We start from the raw sequence: 22,201 nt of genomic DNA, 5'->3' as shown, positions 1-22,201 counted from the left end.
GGTGTTCTTTCGGTAGTCAACAAACAAACATAAAGTGCCTCACACTTAAACTTGGAAAACAATATTAATTCTAATAATTTTCTGGAGGTTTTAATTGCTGGCGTCAAATTGAACCCAAAGGGTAAAATATGTTAGTAAATATAAAGGTAACAGGAGGGTGAAACATTGAATCGGGTCAAAATGACCCATAGGCGGGGGGAGGGTGTAATATTGATTCGGGTCAAAATGACCCGAAGGCAACACAAGGGTTAAAAGGTGTATCCATTATTTTAGTTTATTATTTCAACTGTTTATGCATTAGAGTAGACCATCTATTGTAACCAGGTACATTACTTTTAGACTGCTCAGTTTGCAAACAATTACTCACACACTCGGTCGTAAACCATGGCGTTCAAATGTTACAGCTAACCGATTGCAATACATTTCTTAATTAAACCCCATTTGAAGATGTCACCTTGGGCTTTGGGTAACTCTGATGTGTTTTCCCCACTATTTTCAAACAGTTTCAACTATAGTATTGGTAAATCAGTTAAAAAAGCAATCAATAGATCGATGAAGGATACAAAAATAATTGATAGTTATTGACTGGTCCGGGAGCAGAAGAAGATATAAAACCCTGGGACAGCATCACGAGCGCTTAATAATCTCCCCTCCAGACGCCCCTCAGGAGAGCGAGCCCGGCGAAGACCCCTGCAGCGCTCACCGCTGGCCTCACAGCACTTAATCAGACAAGTGGAAGTGAACACGCACAGATGGACAGAGCAGCTTACACGCAGAGTTATGAACAACAGTACCTGAGAGGAATGCAAATAACAGACCATCGAACACAGAAGAAAAGCACAAACACATTCACAGTCTGTGTGGCAGCGGGAGCGCCGCTTTCTAACCTCCTTTGAGAGCCTGTCAAAAACTTGACAAATTCAAGGGATGCAAAAACAAAGACGCTGATGGAGAAGATGGTAAACCTCCACCTCCCTCGTCTCCATCAACGCCTAACCCCCTTCCCTCCCTTCTCACCTGTGCTGTTCCTTTGCTGGCTGGCTGGCTACAGTGAGAATATTGAATGAAAGGCCCTTTCTATCCAGCCAGTCAGTCACCTAGGGAAGGGAATTTGGATGGGGAGAGCAAGCCTGGCTTCAGGCTTTGATCCGTGGGTGTTATGACAGAGCCGCGGGCTGAGAAATCCGGATAGGCTCTTCCACAGGCCGGTCTCTACATCTACCCACACTTTCATGGCAAGTCCTCATCCACTCCACGGCATCCACCTCATTTCAAACATATATTGCATGTGTTTGCCAGCAGAGATGCATTCATGTTTTTTTCATACCGAAAGAAGACAAACAAAAAAAGCAATATCTCCCTGATCCAGTTCCCACGCTGTCCTGTTGTTTGACTTTATTAGATACATAAAGCTTCCGCTTCGTCTGTTTGTCGGCGTGCTGCTTGCAATATCTCCGAAGGATTATTTTGTGTAATGTATATGTGCGTTTACGCACTCGCATATCAGGTCGGGTTTACCTGGGCCGGGTCCACGTCGTTGAGCATCACTATGGATGTGCAGTGGTAATCCAGAACCAATCTCCAGAAGTCCTTCACTGTGTTTGGTAACGGGTGCTGGGTCACTATGAATGCAGAGGGCTGCTTGTAACTCTGGAGGAGAGCAAGAAAAATAGAAAGAAAGATTTGAAACACTGTTGCTATATACACCTTATGCATATTATATAACACGTAAGCTGACAATTTACCAAGAATAAACCAATAACCATTTTAAAATGACCTCCATCTTTTGACCTGCCTCCCACTGAGTGCTGTTTTAATGGAGATTCCATGTCTGTGGAGATTATATTAGGCCGCTGCACTTTTAATGTGGTTTCTGGCTGGCCCAGTCGTGAGGGAGAGGATCCTGTTCCTGAAAGGTCGCCTTCTCAATCGAGGCAAGAGCCAAAAAGTCCATCAATGGACACAAGCTTTGTCAAGGTGTTCTTTGTTAGGTCTACCCCGAATACATTTAACACTTGAAAATTGCTATACATTGCATTTCAGGTATATTCTGTATTTTCCTGTAGTGCATTTTAGTTATTGTACACAGCTTTTGATTTGAGTCCAAGTCAGCCTCAATTTCGAAAATTGAATCTGGGGTTGTTGATGTTCTTCAAAACAATAACAAAAGACAAAAGAAAGGAATCTTCCACAAGCTGCTGGATAAACTGTTCTGAGTACAAACCTTATCCATGTCCGTTATTTATGTTTGCCAGTGTTGCCGACATTCTTGCTCGATGTGAGGACTTCTGGAGCTAGCGCTGCTCACGACTTTCATTGGAAAGAGTCGGACACAAAGTCCTGACTTTTTTATTGGATAATTTTTTTAGATCATAGCACAGCTAAATGCATTTAAAGAGTTTTCTTTCAATTAAAGTCATTTGTCATTTCAAGTTGACAAAAAAAATGTCTATTCATTAGCCATTTGACCATGTCAAGTGATTATTATCAGCAGGTGGAATTTGTTGTTCATAATGGAATTGACATTTGTATTGAGATTGTTTCTCAATTCGGCCATTTACAATGTAAAAAACAAATGTTAATCTTGAACTTTAAAACCCAAACAGTACAAGAAGTCTTTGATGGGTTTTGAGAAAAAGGAAATGTCAACATCTCCAATTTTATGACAACTTTTTTATCTGATGAAGATCACGTGATGCGATTACAACCTTGTTACAACTACGTTAACCTTGCATTACACAACTGTGAACCTTAACTCAACTGGTAAAAGTGCAAAAAAAAAAAAATTATTAGTTAGAGAGACCTGACACTTGAATATATTTTTCAATTCACATAATAATCGCACAAATGCAAAGTCCTTTGTATTAAACACCAACGCCACCACACAGTTTCCCTAATAGACCATAATGTTTTCCATTAACTTTCAAAGTGAAAATACCTGCTTTGACTCTACTGATTAGACAAGAAAAGCAACATGTGGGGAAGTTTCAGCTCACGCAGAGAGAGGCGGCCGTAATTACCCGCCTTGTGACTCATTGTTAATTTACCACTTTAAACATCCCAGGAATTCAATTAGCAAGAATTCCAATAACGCTGGATGGCTCCTTTAAGGGACCCTGTGAGGTGACTATTCTCAAAGCGTGACATGTTCTCGCCAGCGTTCGACTCTTACATCCATGAGCGCAGCGTTGATATAGTTGGAGCTCTCCCCGTCGATGGTGATCAGGAAGGGGAGGCAGCGGTCTGGAGGAAGGACGTCCATGCAGCGGTTCTTCTCGTGGTTCCGGGGCAGCAGGGCGATGCTGCAGTCCTCCACTCGCAGCGTGGGAGTCACCATGTTCAGAGTCTGTCGGGGGTTAAAGCAGAAATACGTACCGTCACGCCAACGCTGGAAGGTAGGCACTTGCGTCTTGAGGTTGCTAATTATCTCCCGATATGGTAATTAACAATGCAATTCTTTAATCAGTTACATTAACGATAGCTCTTACTCCCCTGATGTGACTGTGATGAAACGTAGGGGGGCGATGCATCCCATATAACACTGATTGGTCCAAGGAGGGGTGCTACCATTATAGATTAAAGCAAGGTGATATATTTGCAACTGATTGGCGTAGAGGGGGGCCGCGCCACTCATCAAGAGAAAACATGTTTACTGTTGTTTTCAACGTATCCTGCACTCGAATGAATGCTTGATTAGGGATTTGCAAACAGTTCCTTATTGTGTTTAAATCTCCTCACCCTAAACTCCTCTTTAATGGGGCTGGAGTTGGTCTGCGGGTCCAAGCGGTTCATGTCGTAGTAGACGGAGCGGAGCTGACTGGCAGGAATAGTGGTGTCGCCACAGAGACACGCCTCCAAGATGGCATCATGGATGAAGACATACTGCTCCTGCAAAAGAAAACAGCATCCTCATTGCAGATCTATCAGACTTCTAGACCTCATGACAACCAACAAAATATGATTTTCTTTTTACTAAAGGCAGAAATGCATGAGTGAGTGTGCCACTGCATTTTGGCTAGAATAATTCAATGACCTTTACCCGACCTTCCCATGATTATTCTTTACCCCAGAGGCAGTTTCTGTGACTAATATTTGTCATTGTCTGTCTTCAAAGGTTACATTACATAATTTAGCATATTTTTTTGGTACACAGATGATTTAACTGACAATAAAAACATTGAAATATTTAGAGGCCTGGCAGAAAGTGTATTCTTAAATTTCGTTACTTTTCAGGTTTTTCATGACCCTCTCAAACCTCTTAGTTAAGTTGAAACTTCATCTCCACGAACAAAGCATGAAGGAGGCAGGAACCACACCGACGTCTTTAAGACTAAAAACAACCCGTGCTGTCCTGAACTTCATGCAGAGCAAAAGTAGAAAAACACTGCGCATCTCCTCGTCCTCACATCAGTCAGTCAAGCAGTCGACATGGTGACACAGCTTGAGGCTTGACGCAAATCTATTCTGAAGTGACATTTTCAGCTGACACTTCCTTGTCACTTCGGACAAAAATCCGCACACATGAACAGGGGTCACTGATTTACAGATTTACAGAGAAACATGTGTTGCCATTTGTCGAGTCCTAGTGCAGAGAGTCAGTTGACCGGAGAGTTTGACTAGCTTGGGCTGGGTCAGCGGGTCGGCGGCAACACGGCGCTCAGACCAGAATCCACAGATTGATAGATCCTATCTGAGCTCATAAACTATAAACAACAACAAGGCTTTGCATTTCCGCGAACAGATTAAACCAGGTTGGAGAGTTAGTGTCTGGCCGCAGGCTGAGGAGCCGTGCCAACGAGCCTGAACACCTGCGAGGGAAAATACACACATACACACACTTTGAAGGTCACCGAATTTGAGGTGAGTGACTCAGGGTGAACAACATTTGGTCTCCAGCTACTCAAATCCCAATTCGGATGTCAACGATGAAACATTTGCCCATTAAGTCCAATGACGCCCGTGATTTAAAGGGAATTACGGTGAAATGATGCATCCAATGAGACTATGGACACCTCCAGATGGCTGGTGTTCAGGAAAGTCCTTTGGTAGCCCTCACTGGCAAAGAGACGCAGGACGAGCCAGGCAAGCTTTCTGCCATCATTATGAGCTAAATGCTTTCAGTTACAAGCTTCTAAAACCTTTTATTAGAGCATGTATTTCCAAGCACTTGTGCTTAGCATCCTGGGAAATAGTTCGGGTGTGCACTTCAATAAATGTCTTTGTGTGAAATGATCATACAAATGTAAAGTAGCCATAAATACATCTGCTGTAAATATGAACACAATTTATCGAATATTTCAAGCAGGTTTAAACGAGCGCTGAAGAGCACTTGTGCTACAGCTGTCACATAGAGGTCAATTATAGTGTGGATAGTTTAGTCGCAGAGTGAAATATATTCCTATTGTTTGAGAAATGCGACACTTGAACTGGCACTTGAAAAATGAAAACTAATTACGCTGCATTTTAAAAGATAATGGGCATCATCAGTCACTGGCAAAATGGCACAAAAAAAATCTTTACAGACAAGATCTCTTATCATGTATTAAAAGTGACTAATAAAAGTCAGGAAATGATTAATTTCCCCCAATATAATAATAAAAAAGTTCTGTTTTTTGCTATGAAATGTGAGCATTTGTTCTGGGGCACCAGGGAAGTGGGGCTTATGCTCACGGATACTAGTTAATCCACAGCCTGTCTCTCTGCATCCTCACTCTTCCTGTTACTCGTGAGCCTCTGTGGGCGGGCCCTGCTCCTCTGGGGCCGCTGTGGGACCGGAGCTAGCGTACCTCAGTCTGGACCATGTTGACCCTCCGGGAGCGCAGCTCCCTCACGCAGTTATAAATGTCCACCACCCCCTCTCTCTCCGCCATGTCCAGCATGATGTCGATGACGATGAAGCAGCCGGTCCGTCCCGCCCCGGCACTGTGGGGGAACACACAGATTATTAACCTCAGGGGTGCAATAGAAAGCAGTTTTTATGCAGGAGTTTTATCCAGAGGAGTTGGACACATAGATAGATGTAGCATCATTAAAACATGTAAAATAATTTGGGGGTAAACTGTATTTTTTGCTTTTTTGTTTTGCTTTCGTAGACATATTTTAAAAGGTTGATTCAACAAAATAAAATCAATTTCAAACATATCTCTAGTGGTATCTGAATATAGTAAATTACATATGCAACATATGAAAGGCGAAATGACGTATTCTTTCTCTTACAAATAAAAAACCCAACACACTAAGATGTTTTACAACTACAGCCTGACTTGATCTGGTGTGAGCACTTGTCTATGGTGGCTAAGTCAGTTTACTGAGACGACCAACTAACTATTCATACTAAGTATGACATCAAGTAGAATAATATTTCTTGTGCGCTCCAACTGCATAGTAATGCTAGATTAGTAAGAACGTCTGAGTAAATAAAAACCGTGGAGAATACAATGAACTCCCTGGAAGGACAGAGAAGACACTGACTGGTGAGGCAGAGTAGGACCAACCTGCAGTGAACCACCATGGGCCCAGCATTGGTCAGAGTCTTGGACTTGACTCTCCTGATAAACCCAAGCAGGCCCGTGGCGTGATAGGGCACCCCGTGGTCCGGCCACCCCGTGAAGTGAAACTGTCGGATCTCCCGGATCTCATGAGCCCCTCTCTGAGGAACAGAGTCATCATGTTAAACACACAACGCGCAGCAGAAGACGGAGAGGACGAGCTGAGTAGACAGAGGAGATGGTGTGAGGGCTCCTTCTAAAGCAAATACAGAGTTGTATTGAATGCAAACACACGCTTCCTGGGAAAAGTGGAGGAGGGGTTGAGTGAAGTTTGATTATTCAAGAGCAAACAGGATGTCCAAGGCCGCTTTATTTCTTTACCGCCTGTCGTATGGGATTACATGTTACACCCATAATCTGGACACCTTGGAGTTTAACATATAAACGGAAACCTTTTGCAATGTTTTTGGAGTCCATGTTTTATAGGTGGACTCATTGCCTGTTGCTTTGGATTATAAGGAGTCACACTTTAATAATTATATCCGATTCTAACGTTTGTTTTTCAAACATGAATTAATAGATTTTGAAAGTTAAAAGGCAGGAATATAATGGTGAGAGAGGGTCTCAATGGGGAAACTTCAGTGACATCTGGGGCGTGGAGGTTGGGAGCTCCATGCATCGCTGCCTACCAAGCAATCCAAATTTAAAAAATGTTTTAAAAACCTTAAAAAAGCAGGGACGGGGGCTGCAGTTTATTGTGAAGGATTATGCTGGTTGTTGCAAACTTGAGTAATTTCAAAAGAGCATTGGACAACCCATTTGGCAGCACAAGTCATATGCTACAACCTTGCTAACTTGTTGTAATAAAGGACTCCTTTGGCAATGAACGAGGAGACCTTACACGGCATTGATTGTAAAGCACTCTGAGACAAATTGGTAATTTGTGAAAATGGGCTCTACAAATAAACTGAATTGAATTGAATAATCAAGTCAGAGGAGTAAAGACACTTTTAAAAGGTGATTCTAAGAAAAGCACATAACCCATAACTTCTTCAAAAAAATGTTCAATAGCCAAAGGTTGAGGTTGAGTACCGAGCACAAGTCTGAACGTTTTTTTCAAATCTCTTAGTGTACAATAGATATTCATAATTGTACCTTCTCTACAGCAAAGGTCCTGATGACGTACTCCGACAGCAGCTCGGTCTCTATCAGCGTCACCTTGATGTCTCTGTAGATTTCAGTGTCATCAGGCCAGTATTTACAGCACTTTACCTGAGAGGGACAAAAGCATGTCTTATAACCACACTCACCCAATAGGTTATGCTAATTACATTGTATTCACATTTTCATACACGTAATGCTGTATTTCACTGCACACTCAAAATTGCAGGGCATGGGTTTTTCCCGCCCGATAAAGATAATTGTCATCCCACATTTTCTGCTACCTGATATTTAATTTCGTTGAAGTCAAAATGAGATTTGCTTTGTATTAGTTTCAACCCCTGGTCAAGGATCTGCTGTAAATGGGAATCTTTTGTAATGATGGAGAGCTCTTTCTCACATTATTGCTTTTTCATTCTCACATCGATAAAGTAAGAATGACTCTAAAGGTAGACCGTAGGATCTGGATCACAGCTGAACTGATGCCGAGGAGGATTTGTCCACCTTAAGTTTTTGACTACCGGAGCGGAGAAATAGGACAAAACATAAAAAACTATATTGTCCTACAATTGGATGAGGGAGATATAATAACAATCCAATAATGATATGACATAATAAACCCTCAGTTGTTTAAAACAGATTTCCCAACAGAAACCTAAAACACCCCACTGGAAATATTACACCCTCCCGCACCCGCACCCCCCAACTCCCCTGTTCAATTAAACTGAAGATACTCGGGGAGTAAGGCTGGTGAAAAAGATTGAGATCATGGAGGGGTATCAGAGAATGATAATTTGTGATGAGGGATAAATGTGACATCCGCCACAACTAGATTCAATTTTCATTTCTGGAGTCTTTGCGCTGATTAGGAATGAAATGAGATTTTTCGAGTTGGTGGAGTGACACAGACCGAGGAGGACGTTCAGGTCCCCTCTCCCCGACACCCCTGATGACTAATCCCCCGATGACAATCACAAATCCACCGTCCGCTTCCAGCCAGATTAAATTAGGCAAAAGCCATTACTTTATTAGATCACTCCGAATCAGATGCCTGGTTTTGGTAGAATTAGCCTTTGGGCTCAATTAATGCTGGCATACACACGGATGTTCTTTTCCGTGGGCACACTTATGACGGCGTGACTGTGTGTGCGCGCGGCACTTGAACTCATTCCCTCACATGGACAAAGTGTATTGGAAAAGAAGCACTGCGTAGCATCACCTCATCATCACACACTACCTTCCAAACCAAATCTCTCATACATCAAAGCATGCCGAGCGCCGCCTCTGTGTGTGAAACCAGCGGGACACAGAGGCTGCGTGTGCCAAGATTTCCCAGAGTTCCTCAGCAACTGTGCCGAGCAGATGGCCCACTGCGATACGGCGTCGTGGTTTTATGGGGCCCTCTGAGGAGCCGCCGTCACTGTGACCAACTGTGCCTACCGCCCGCCATTGGACAAGGATCATATAACAGACGGTTTGGGGGCCGGGCCCATCGGGGCCGCCACCGCAGCTAAGCAGGTGTGGAGAAGGTGTGGGGCGGGGCGGGCTGGGCTCAGCTACTGGAGAGGAACGGCCTAATGAGGTACCTAGAGATGGGCCCATGAATCATTATCAGCCCGGCTACGTTTAAGCCCCACTAAAAATGCACATCAGCGAAATCAAGGTGTGCCTGTGTTTAAGGGGCTGTCAGTGTGAACCTGCTTGAAATTCATGGAGAAAATCCCCCGGCAGTCAAAGTATTACACTGTACTTTAAGACCTCCATTTTCTCTTGATTGTAACCTAATCGGGAGGAACTTCAGTGCGACTTAAGTGGAACAAATTAGGACTGAATTCGCTTCTTCTTTCTTTTTTTTTTGAGGCAGACCACATGCTAGAGTGAACAGAAAAAGTCAAGGATCTACTATTAGTTTAAACATTATGAACTATCCTCACCACTCAATACCAGTCGCCTTTAATCCAATAAGGACAACATTAAGAGGAGCTGGCGGCAACAGCGAAGCATAATCTCCTCTTATAGAGCCAATCAGATGGAAGAGCACTCCATGCCTCCATGCCTCCCTGGTAATGAAGGCCATCAATCAGTTTCTTCTCACATCTCAATGATCAGATAGATTGAAAAAGAGCTGGCAGCGAGACCCATGCCTCACTAAGACACACACACACACACACGCACACACACGGGCACTGATGTCGAATCACACAAAGGCACTAAAAAAAGATGGCTCCGTTTGCCTTGAGATACAATCAGGCTGTCAGTCGACTGGGGGCAAGGTACTCTTATTTCAGATATGCGGTTAGAGCTAACATCTAATTAATACTCACCCTGCCCACTTCCACCAGGTTGGTCACCATGACGATTGCTGCCGTGTTCTCCTGCCAGACCATCTTCCAGAAGTCGAAGACCGTCTCCTGCATGGGGCCTTAGAGGGCGAGAGAGAGAGGGAATGAGTATTTAGTGACTGGCATGCAGCATCACCAGTGGCGGTGCGTCCATAGAGGGCGCTAGGGCGCCGCCCCTCTTAAAATTTTGAGATGAAAAAAAAAAGAAGAAGAAAAAAATATAATATATCCTGTCAAAAAACATTATATACCAAATCATTTAAATAGTAAATATACCGTGTTGACGCGCTAAATGTGTGTGGGAGACCGTAAGCCCCTGTCAACAACCACTTAAGTTAAATGTGACAAAAATAATATATCGCCACTCATCCTCACGGAGAGAAGCCCCTCCCCATTTTCGGGGCTCCGGCCCAACGTGTGTGCGCCGCAGCGAGCAAACATTTCACGGTCGTTTCGGCAAGGACGGCTTCTCATTGGCGGATGAAACGTGAATCTTGGGGCACAAAAATGTGCGCCCTGGCCAATGACATCGTTTCTTATTTCACGTGACTGGACTATTCGGCAAATGAGAGACCGGTATCGTTCCCTCAGCTAGAGAGCTCCACGGAGCTACGGGAGCAGGTTGCTAACGGAGCTGGTTAGCTGGAGCTCAGTGAGTAATGCGCTGTTTAGTTTCCCCTGTCTGTTATTCCAAAGTCCTGGGACTGAAACTCTCTGGACTACAATGGGGTGAGGGATCTAAAGAGCTTCAGACAAATGTAAGAAGCACAAATCTTGCCGCAGTTATCTAGCAAAGAGCATGGAGCTAACGAGCTAACAGCATGAAGCTAACCCTGTCTGCAGAGCAGCAGAAGGAGACCGAACTGGCATCAAAAACACAATGAAGAAGTTCTGAAAAACAGACACATTCCCTCAAGAATAATGGAAACAGGCTCGTCACAGACATGATTGACTTTAACCAGAGTTATTGAGAAGTTTGCCCACTTTAAAGAGAGGAGGGCTACTTTCCTTTACAGTAGTGGGTCTACTCTGTCACCCAATGTAACATGTGATCTCTTTCTGACTCTATTCTGCTCTGAACCTCTTTCATGTGAGGGTGAAACTCTTATTTTGTAAATCTCTGAAATCCAACCCAATGTTTCTTAAGGCATTCTGCTCTGAACCTCTCATGCCCAAAGTTACAGTGTGTTGATAGTTGTTATTGGACAGTGTTGAGCACGCTGTGTTCTTGAAATAAAGCTTTGTTTTGTACAATATTCTACTCAAAACCTCTTTCTTCTCATTGTTGAGTGCTATTTAAACCGCGTCGCCCAACTGCGCCACCCCCCCAAAAAAATTCACCAGCCGCCACTGAGCATCACGCTTTTACATTAGACTCCTTACCCACTGACTCTCTGTGGTTTATCACATTCACCGTCAGTGACACCGTGACAGTGGGATAGTTGCTGAATATAATTTTTCAAACTAAAGACAAACACCAGATGTTCGTAGGTGTTGTTGTTTTTTTAGCCCATAGGGAAAGGAACTTAAGAAAACCTTATTCCTTTCTAGGCCGTACCCAAAGTCACATAGTTTTAATCAAACTATTGCTAAAGATGTTCCTGTACGCTGAAATATTAAGATTTCTAAAGATGAACTAAAGGTTGTGGCCAAAATATCGAACCAAATTAGAAAAATATTAGCATTTTTAGTATGTGGACACACTTTTCTAATGAGTAACATCTTGCTTAGTTCAATGCACTACTCTTTACTACTTTAAACACACACATTGTTAGTTTTATTCACACATGTTTTGATCATAACCTCATGCAATAGCACATACGTCTTCACAGGCAGACAGACTCAGAACAACCTGCACACAATATGCTGTACTCAGGGGATTTGGAGGTATTACAGCGCGACAGCAACAATGCAGTTTATAGAGCATTTCCCCTCCATTTCACTCCTCGGATCGAGCATTGAACAACATGTCAAACCAAATTTATTTATAGTGCTTCCTTCTACAGATTTTAGCAAAGTGCTTACTCGACAGCAAAGGGCTTAAATAAAGATGAAAACAAGAGAGTAGAAATAAATCACACATTTGAAGATGAGGCTAAAGCATGTGTGTATGTGTGTGTGTGTGTGTGTGTGTGTGTGTGTGTGTGTGTGTGTGTGTGTGTGTGTGTGTGTGTGTGTGTGTGTGTGTGTGTGTGTGTGTGTGTGTGTGGCAAAGCTCAGAGTAATTACCGCTACACCTCATCTATTCAACGGCAACCTTTCCACTGAACCAGACCCGAACGTGTCTGGTGAACATCAAAATAAATGAGCAGCGAACCATTGACTGCCTCCAATATTTAAAACTTCACTGAGCAATAATTGTGGATTGATAGGATTTTAATTATTATTCTGGTTAATTAAAATTATTAATATTAGTTTTAATCAAGCAAGCAGCAAGTGGGGAAAAAAAGACTTCTGACAAATTAATTAGTGAATGCAAATCTCTGCAGTTGTGCATTCTCCTGCGTTGGGCCAAATTACCTGGAGACATGACAGATTATGCAGACACACACAGAGGCACAGTCTAACACATGGCACAGAGACACACTTTTACAGTGGTTCTTTCTTCTCATCCATGTGGTAAGGACATTCAATAACCTTCAAGCCCTTGAAACCTGTTCAAAAACAGGCAGTGGCATGCAAGAGAAGAAGTCAAGGAAACGCGCGATGAGTAATCTGCCTCTGTGGACATTTATTGTCTTTCCTTCCCTCTCGCTTTCTCTCCTCATTCTGTATCTCGAAACAATCCAACTATCAAATTAAGGCAATATGGCCCATAAATAAATGAAGGTTTTATTACATATAAACCATTTGTAATTGTAACAAGAGAAGCTATGAGACACAAGTTGCAGCAGCACTCGCATCCCTTGCATTGTGGAGTTTGGGGTCTTTATTGGTTTATATTTTCTGCACCAACCTCTTCAGGGCATCACCAAAGTGGCATCACCATTTTAATGACTTGATTGATCAAGCCATGTTTGATTTACTCTCCGTGGAACCTAAGCGGTTCTTGAGTCTCTCCCCTCTGACTGGACTCGAGCACAGCCTCATGAGACAGAGTTTAAATCACTTCCATTTTTCACAAACTGAGCAATGAAATTTATGAGACTTTCTGCCGAAAAAAAGATAAATGATTGAAAAGGAGAACCATCATCTCCACATCAGGTCTCTGCTGCGAGCCTGTTCACGTTCACCCTTTGGAAAACAAGAACATTGTGCACGGTATAATAGCTGCAATTTTGTAAAATTGAGAATTGAACTTCTGCCGACTTATTTCCATCCCAATTGGATATCTCGACATTTGGAACAAAGCTCCTCAACAGCTTCCATTTGTATCGCCACATTTCCTCTGCAAGAATCGTCTCGATTGTAACTTTAGGACCTCAATCTCCAATTCCAGTCACTTCCAGTCTCTCCAATAACTAGCCAACCTGATTGAGCCACCCACTCTGCTGCCTCCTACACTCGTCCCCGAGGGAGGATACACACTGCCGAGAAGTTTGGGAGAGGGAGACTGAGAAGCATGACAGCTGGTGTGTAGGACTTCAGTAACACAATAACACTTGGCATTATCTGGTAAATCATCCAATGGGAGGCTCCTGCCAAGCTTCAGCCGGCCAATTTATGTTTCATATAGATGAAGAGACAGAAAATAGGTGAGGATGAGACGCTGGGCAGCTCTCGACTTGGTGACAGTCGTAAGATAATGAATATGGCTCCTGATGAATCATATCTCAGTAGTGGAGAGATTCAAGCATCTTAGTGAAAATCACATAGGACACTCAATATATTGTGGTTCTATCAATCATCCTTGAAAAAGATTTTAAAATCTGTTTGGGAAAATAAAGTAACACAATGTTGTGAAGGCATTGCGAAACCTCGAATTGCGGACATGAGGGCAAACAAAGTGTGTGACTTTGACATGTGCAGATGTACTGATATTATTTAAAGATGGCTCAAACAAACACGTCGCTGAGGGAATGCTTTGCTTTCGTAAAGGTTTTATCCACAGGTTGGGAGAATAATTGTTTCGAGAGCTCTCCGCTCTCGAGAATCTATAGTTGGAGAAGTTTGGAGGAGACACTTCACAGAGGAAGAACACCGGTTCCTCCAGCTGTCAGAGAGCCAATGCTGCCGCTGCAGCCGACGCCGTGTTCCTCAGTTCCTCCTCAGATACGAGGAGCGTGACAGCTGCAGAAATCCCCCAGCCAGGTATGCCGCAAAACTCCCGATCAACGTGCGCGCAGACACACACACACACACACACACACTTACTCACACTCAGACAAACACAGATGCATTCCCCTCTTGCCCATTAATATTACATGCAGCAAACTTTGGCAGGATGTACACTCACTTATCATTGATTTGCTCTCCCTCCCTCTCTCTCTCCCCCCCCTTTCTCTCTCTCTCTCCCTCCCTCCCTCCCTCTCTCTCTCTCCCTCCCTTCCTCTCTCTCTCCCACCCCCCCCCACCCCCGTTGCGCTTTGAGATGTTAACCTGTAAATAATAAAACTTTTGCGCCGCCGGTGACATTTGGTGCTTGTGAAGGAGGGTAGGGAGGAGCAGAGGAGACCAGAGGGGGGAAGTTTGATGAAATTGAACCCTTTCCCGCGTTATGAATATTTTTTCGCATCACCAGCAGGAAAGCAAGGACTTATCGGAGCCGTTTGCAGCCCGGCATCGGTGTAATTCACAGTCTCCACCAGGAGGAAGCTCATGTCTGATCGCTATTTAAACGATCCGCAGGACATATAAATGGACAGAGGCAGGGCGGCGAACTGGGAGGGTCGATGCATATGCTCACTCTGTTAAGTCGGTGAGCCGCAGTTGGCGCCTGTGAATTTCCGAGAGTCAGTTGCTGTATTGCTGCAGCAGAAAGGCCCTGGATGAGAGGATGACCTACATAATGAGGAGCGCAGCTTGGGTGATGAGGCTTTTATGGAATGACAGCTGTTCTACCTGCAGTTGTCACCTTGACAGAGCAAAGGGACTCATCAATAAACCCCCAACTAATGAGTGTCATTGTACTTTATAGCATAAGAGAACGGGGACAACGCTATCCCACACGTCTGCCATATTAAGCACCTCCTCAAACACCCACACAACCAATTTATGACAGCGATTTCTCGAGCTTATCCAGCACTGTTGCGGGTATCATCATTTTCCGAGCTGCCGCTGGTCCCAGTGGACCTGAGTGGAAGTGTCACTCACTGACAAACTTTCCTGGGGGGGGAGAGACCGCTAACTCATTTTCAGCAACTGTGCCAATGCCCAGGTGCTCTTCTCAGTTGCCACAGTATGCAGTTTGTCTGACTGGAAGAGACACGTCTGTGTCTGGCTTCCTATCATCTCGGGCTGCTTTTTGCCTCAGTGTCAGCAGACTGAGCCTTCCTTCCTGTCAGTCTGCCGGAGCTGATGATGAATTATAAAAGGGCCTGCTCTCCCAGGGAATACAGATGTTTCCACACACACACACACACACACCAGCACCTCCCCTTTATTGTCGTAGAAGGCTCTACACAGTGCTTGCGATACTCTTGTTGCAAAGTGAGGACTTATTATGCAAGCTCAATGAGAAGATCCCCGATGAGGGGCTAATTAATTTGAATGGAGACACGTTTGGCTTCTCAAGCTTTTCATCTTGGAGAGGGGGCTTCTTCGACTGTTGATCTCCATATGTATATTTTTAAATGATACGTGGAATGTTTTTAATGACAATTATAGAAGTCTTAACCATCCATCTGAAAGAATCCGAAGTGCCCGTTACTGGCTTGTTATTGTAAACCCCGCAGTTGGCACTTGACGGGCGTCTTGGTTTTGAGTGTTTGCCTCGTGGTCAGTATAAACGAGGTGCTGTGCATACAGGTGGACGCACAGACCGAGTGGCCGCTGCCTGATTGGTATGCCATCTCTTTCTGAAGTAAGAGCAAATAGAGGGTTGTTTTAATTGAGACACTGAGGAAGCGAAGGCAATGCACTAATAAACAGGTAATTATGCAACTCCCAGCTCCGCCAAAGCAGATTGTGAATCCATTAAGGCCTCTTCGCAAAACCGCCTCTTTCATTTTTTTTGTTCCCTTCCCTCCACTGGTTTCTCTTCTTCCTCTTCTCTTTCTCCAAAGTGGTATGCAAAATCCCCATGCACGCAGCCCCGTGCTGTGGAAGTGAGGCTCTTGACGCAGAATTCATAACAATTAACCATCAATCAGACTTAACCTCTGGGGTCATGGTAAGTGCTCCTCGCCCTGCGAATCTGCCGGGCAGATTAACACAGTGACAAAATGTGCCTGTACATGTCAGATAATCCATTTATGTATTCAGCTTTCTCCCAGACGGTCTGATTAATGGCTCCCACACCACCCATGGAAGGAAAGAGGGAAGAGACAGCGAGAGAAAGCGTGCTGTTCTGCTTGCTCAGAGGTCCGTAAGTGTGTGTCGGCACGTGTGTGTGTGTGCGCGCGTGTGTGTGCACTGAGCAGTACCAGATTCCCTGAACACACACTTGACTTAGCATCAAAGAGGAGTTTGCAAGAGCGTATGTCAACAACTATGGGGATGTTCGGAGAGATATTCCTGAACACCTGCACACATTCATCCCCACAAACAAACAACACCGCCTTAGATTCTCACCGCCCATTCCAACCCAGAGTGCCTCGCAATTTTTTAGAAAGTGTTCTTACCTTGAGTGGCGATGTAGTGATTTGGCCTATGGTAGCCCTGAAATCAGACACAAAGAGGGAGGAGAGTCACTTTACTGGCTTTCTACTCGTAGAGGAGCAGCTGTCATGGAGCCGTCTCTCTAGGAAAACTCTGTTGACCTTTGCATGCAAACACACACCAAGGATCAGAAAATATGTACACACATCCCAGTTAACGGTTTCAGACGTCCCGTTTTCCGGAGCAAAAAATGGCTTCAGTGTTGCTCCAGAGGAATCGTTTGACAAATGTGCGTGCCGCTTTCATGAAACAATGAGCACTGGCTGCCAGCTGTCGGCTCCTGTACACTCATTTACTTCTTCTGGTTCGATATCTGACCGAGTGGGCTAAATGCACGACTGAGAGCTGGTGACGGATGCTGCTGGATGCAAGATGCATCAACACTCCACCACAAATTACACATGCAGCACACCTCTGGAGTGAGCAGCCAACGTGTTGATAATCCCCGAGATACAACCAACAGCACTGATCTTCACAATAGGCCACTGCTTTCACGGATTACTCTAATCCCTTCAAGTTTTATTTGTCCAATTCCTTGTCTTCTCTCCAGAGATATGAGGCAGGAAACAAAACATTAGGACTTAAAGGCTCTTCCCCGGCCCTGCCTCCTCTTGATTGTCTGTCCCCCCCCCACCCCCCTCCTCCCCCCAACACCACCACCACAACCCCTGCTGCTCTGCTTATCTCACTCATATTCAATTTAACTTGGACTGTGATTAACGCTCCTCCAATGAAGGGAGAGAGACACAAAGGATATTTTCCTCACTCGCTCTCTCTCTCATCCACAGGGCTCTTTCAGCTCATTCAAACCGTCCTCCATTTTTAATGACTTCTTTATCTCCGGACTGAGGAGGAGATTTGTTTGTGCTTTCATGTAAATTCTGTCAAGTAAAGTGGAGGCCCAGGACGCTGTCGGATTAGAGGGGGCGAGACTCTGACAGTGACTGTCAGGTGAGTAGAGCTTACTATAATTGGACTCAAGGCTTTTTAGAAGCATGTTAGGTACATGAGAGCGTTCCTTCATGATCAACACAAAGAGATAAGCACAGAAATGTCCGTGTTGAAATTATTAATTGAACACGCTTGGTTTCCAGGGATGTGTAAATTACTCAAGGGGAATTAAATATGTGTTATGCTCTTTGTATTTTTGCTGCATTGCTTGTAATAAAGATTACATTTACATTCATTCTTTCCAGTAAAAGTGGGCTGTAAAATGTGTAAAATATGCAGCATGACATGTTTTTGCTTGTGGGCATGAATTCTTCTTGCAGCCTGAATATCACTAGATAGCCCACTTTTGCAACTCTGGGCTGCCAAGCCTGTCACCTACAGTACAAAATACATCTTCCTTTGACGAACACTGTTAATATAATAGTAACACATAACAGAGTAAACGCTGCCTCAGCTACGTTTTAAGTATAACATAGGTATGCTCCACATGAGTCAAAGGGGAGAGCGACGCTTGGTGAGAAACTGCCCTGATGCCCTCGACCCTAAGGGGTCGTGTAAGCCCCAGCTTTCTGTGGTAATTTATTACAATGTTGTTGTTATGCACCACTAATGCACCATATAAATAAAACTATAGGGGCTTAAGGTGTGTTCTGCAATAGCAGTCTTGTAGAGCAGGAACCTCCAATGGGGTCGTAAGCTTTTGTCTTTTTATTCCGTGTCGACCTCTGGATATTTAAACCTCTTTTAGGCCGAGAATAAATATTACATGGAGCAAAAATAACTCATGATAACATTAAACTTAGATCTGTGTAACGTATCCTTTTACAACGGTTTGTACTTCACCTGTGTTCAGTGAGCCTGCCAAAGGCTCTTTGGGGGTTTAGGACTAAAAACTGGTTCGGTTTGAAAAGAGATGGGGGTTTGGTTTAGAGTGTCTTCAGAAGTCACGTTACTTAAATACAGAATTTACGTGACAGATTAGTCAACGTCCACTTCTTATTTAAAACAGGAAAAGGACAGCTGTGTCCCGGGTGAAAATACAGTGTTTTTGGACCCTTTCACCCACTCCCATCACCTCCGTACTTGTCGCTTTGCACACTATGTGGATTACTTACAAATTGATGACTACAAGTTAATCTATTAGCAAATCTTTCTCTCCGTGTTTGAAAAGCTTCGTCGATATTGTCAAACTCGTCTTCAAAGTTGTTATCGCTAGATGTTATGCCACGCTGGCAACAATTGGGAACTGCTGTCGTAGCCGGCTGTGTGTCGAGATAATTTACCCCGTGCGTATTTCTACCTCCACCGATTGTGCTTCAGTTGTTAGAAAACGGTATTGCGGGGAAAACCGAATACAATCTGTTGATGGTGAACATTTCGCAGATACATTTAGTTATAAAACGTTTTTCTATTGGTCAATGTAAATGAAACTGTAAAGATGTTTCATCACGGCATTATTTTAAGTAAACTCTACACAGCCCCTAGCAAACCAGTGTTTGCCCCGAGTGCACACCAACACCACTCTGCAGACAAAAGGCCATAACAATATGTTTCCTGCCTCATAAATGCTTATGAAAATACTCAATCAGCTGCAGAAAAAAGGAACATCCCTCACTGACTCTGCTTACTCGTACATGGCTTGAAATAATCGTCAGTATAATAGAGCACAATAACAAACACTGTGGGAAATGTTCTACACATAAGAGTTTATTGGGCAGGACAAGCTTCTAGATGGTTAAAAAAGCTTTCTGAAGAGCAAAAACATCATTACCCATCTGCCTGCATTTCTACTAAGTACTTTTTCAATGAAGCTGGCAGTGCAGTGGAAATCCTTTTCAATCAGAGCCCTCTTTAATATGCGTGTATTCTTATCTTATAATGGGGACCTCTCCGTTGTGAGTCTTCTCTGCAGCGCCCCTTTCGCAGCATAATGGGCCATAAACTGAATAGTGGGAAAGGTAAATAATTTAAGCCGCCTGCATTTGCCATGGCACACCTTGCATTATGAATTTATGTTTGAAGGCGTAACAAGAGATTACAAATTACCACATTAGAGGGGCGGGGGAAGAGAAGATGGGAGACAGAGTAAGAGTTCTCTCCAGAGCAGAAAACCACTTAGAGAGTCAGGAACATCACCGGGCCATTACTCATGAAGCGGAAGCATCTGCTCAAAGAGGCCAGTGAGCTGCCGTGATTGGTCACATCCTGCTAATAACACCGCTATCAACAGCAAATCAGGTCAGACCAGGAGGTTCGATGTTGTGTGGGTTAAGTGGGTTGGATCTGCTCTCAACACAAGGCACATGTCACGCCACTTTTTATGACTTTTACTAACTGTAAAGGTACACTTAGACACCTGAGTGCATGCGAGTGCTGTGGTGCAAGTTCTCTCCTGTGGTAAGACATATAACAAAACCTCTGGAGATAGCTACAGCGGCTGTTTTAATAAACGTAACTCTGCGTGGAGGTTTGTCAGTGTCCAACAGTAGAGAAGAAGGCGTCCGCCTTATGAGGCTGTGAAGCAGAGTGAGGCTGTAAAGACCGTCCCAACCAGAAAAGGACTTGTTGCTTGTTCAATTGTTTAAAGAGACAAGACGTAACAATGAATATGTCCCATAATGACCGCTTGCATAAGCAAAAGCTGCAGCCAGCTGATGAAGATGGTTTGTGTAATAAGACTTTGACACTGGACATATAAAAGGTCCAAAACCGAGATGTTTAGGTCCATTTTTCTATATAAAGCACATCTAAGTGCTATTGTGAATGTATACTGTTAAACTTTGAAAGCATTTTGACACTTTAATAGTTTACGCGTCAAAATGCTCAATCTATGAAATAAACCTGAACATGTTTCCTTTAACCATGACCACTAAACTTAACTAACTACTTCACCAAACCTTGACAATGATAATCAGGATCATAGATTGATGAATATTTCCCTTAATGGATACAAGTTGGCAAACTGAAATCCTGCAGAATAGTTCTGACTTATTTTAGGCCAACTTCTGTATATGTTATTACATTTTTGACATTAAAGGCACCATATTGGGCTCTCTTTGTGTAACTTGCATTCTTTTTTCACTTTAATCCATCGTTATAACTTTGCTTATTAATCATCCATGGCGTTTCTACTCCTTTTCTTCTCAGTTTTGGTTTTCACATCGTGTTCATGCTGTTGTTCAAAGCACAGTCCAAAACTATAACCTCAGTATCCCCTGTGTGCTGTTTGCCTTTTTTCTCTCCCAGCGCTGTCATCCTCTGATCTTCATTCCTCTTAATATATCCAACGAATAGAGTGGTACAGCAGCCCTCTAAAGTTTAATACAAAGACAGTGTATGTGTGTGTGTGTGTGTGTATGTGATGAGCAGGCAGTAGGGGCTGCATTGTCCCTTAGGCCCCCCGCAACGGTGGCACCAGCGCCCTCTCTCTCCCCGAGAGGAAGCGCAGTGACCTTTGCATTGGTGGCACTGGCTGGTGTGTGTACTTACATCAACGTAATTTGCATTAATGTAATCGGAGCTCTGTTCCCCCTCCAGGGCCTGCAGCCTGACACGGGAGTGATCATCTGGAAGAGAGGATGGGAGGAAGAAACCAGCGTTGAATTAATCATATTAACGAGGGCATCAGGAGAAGAAAAGCGTGAGAGGGACGGAGACACCGACAGTAAAAGAGAGGAATGGGAAGTGGTGATGGAGGAGTGACAAGAGGGGCTTCATGCTGTGGCACAAATGGAAACAGAGTGGTGGAAATGCAACATGGCTCATGTCACGTGACTGATCCTGTATGGCAAACACAATGATGCTGCTGTCAGTTGGAAACATTGATGATAAGAAGTTAGGAGAACAAAATAATTAAAATAATTGTTTGGGGACTCGCTGATTTTAGCTATTTGAAACTTTCTTCATGGAATACCTTAAGGGTTAATAAAATCAGCAGTTAGAACACCATGTATACACTACAATGGGCTCAACCTGAATATGAACATGCATTTATGGTCAGTAACATCAATGAAATTAAAACAATGCAGCCTTAAATCTAGATTTGTGTTCATATTCAAAAATAATTTGTTGCAATTGTATGTTCTGTACAATATTTGCAGTCCGAAGTCAAGAAATGTAACTTTAAAGTAATTGTATTCAAGGTTTATTTCTGTGACAGCAGAGATTAAAGAAGGCTGAAACAAACTTGACTGAGACAATCAGCACTAATTTGCAAATTTGCTCAAGTTTGGAAAGATGATGAATTGTAAAATAAAATTCAACATTTCTTACAAAATTGCAGAGGCACGTTATGTGCCATTATGCTGCATGGCTTATTTCTTCTCATAACTGAAAAGACACTGCAGGAAGATGAATATAAAAGTAGATTGGAAAGGTCAAAGCTGCTCTCGTTGGCTGATAATAAAACTCTGTTTGAGCAGCTTATAGTTATCCAGAGTCACAAGCCTGGCCAATAAATCAGCCACAAGAATGGGGACGGCACACAGAAATTCATGAGCG

General features: G+C 43.6%; 1 protein-coding gene and 1 long non-coding RNA gene across 3 annotated transcripts in view; one reads left to right on the top strand and one right to left on the bottom strand.

Moving 5' to 3' along the window:
- The window catches only part of LOC130198165 (receptor-type tyrosine-protein phosphatase mu-like), a 143,340-nt gene that overhangs the window by 4,746 nt on the left and 116,393 nt on the right, over nt 1–22,201 (bottom strand). For both annotated transcript variants that reach the window (XM_056421281.1, XM_056421282.1), the window contains exons 22-30: nt 21,191–21,267; nt 16,714–16,750; nt 9,974–10,071; nt 7,644–7,760; nt 6,495–6,649; nt 5,787–5,922; nt 3,739–3,888; nt 3,173–3,346; nt 1,519–1,650 (exon numbers count right to left, since the gene is read on the bottom strand). In XM_056421281.1, coding sequence (XP_056277256.1) covers nt 1,519–1,650; nt 3,173–3,346; nt 3,739–3,888; nt 5,787–5,922; nt 6,495–6,649; nt 7,644–7,760; nt 9,974–10,071; nt 16,714–16,750; nt 21,191–21,267 — 1,076 coding nt within the window. The remainder of the gene's footprint in view (nt 1–1,518; nt 1,651–3,172; nt 3,347–3,738; nt 3,889–5,786; nt 5,923–6,494; nt 6,650–7,643; nt 7,761–9,973; nt 10,072–16,713; nt 16,751–21,190; nt 21,268–22,201) is intronic.
- LOC130198166 (uncharacterized) lies at nt 17,512–21,891 on the top strand. Its single transcript, XR_008832574.1, has 2 exons — nt 17,512–17,701; nt 21,239–21,891. It is a non-coding gene; the product is annotated as an uncharacterized LOC130198166 (long non-coding RNA).

Source organism: Pseudoliparis swirei, chromosome 8, assembly GCF_029220125.1.
Source record: "Pseudoliparis swirei isolate HS2019 ecotype Mariana Trench chromosome 8, NWPU_hadal_v1, whole genome shotgun sequence".
In the NCBI taxonomy this organism is placed as follows: Eukaryota; Metazoa; Chordata; class Actinopteri; order Perciformes; family Liparidae; genus Pseudoliparis; species Pseudoliparis swirei.
The sequence above is the reverse complement of the archived record's forward strand: the minus strand, read 5'-3'. Positions and strand labels throughout refer to the sequence as shown.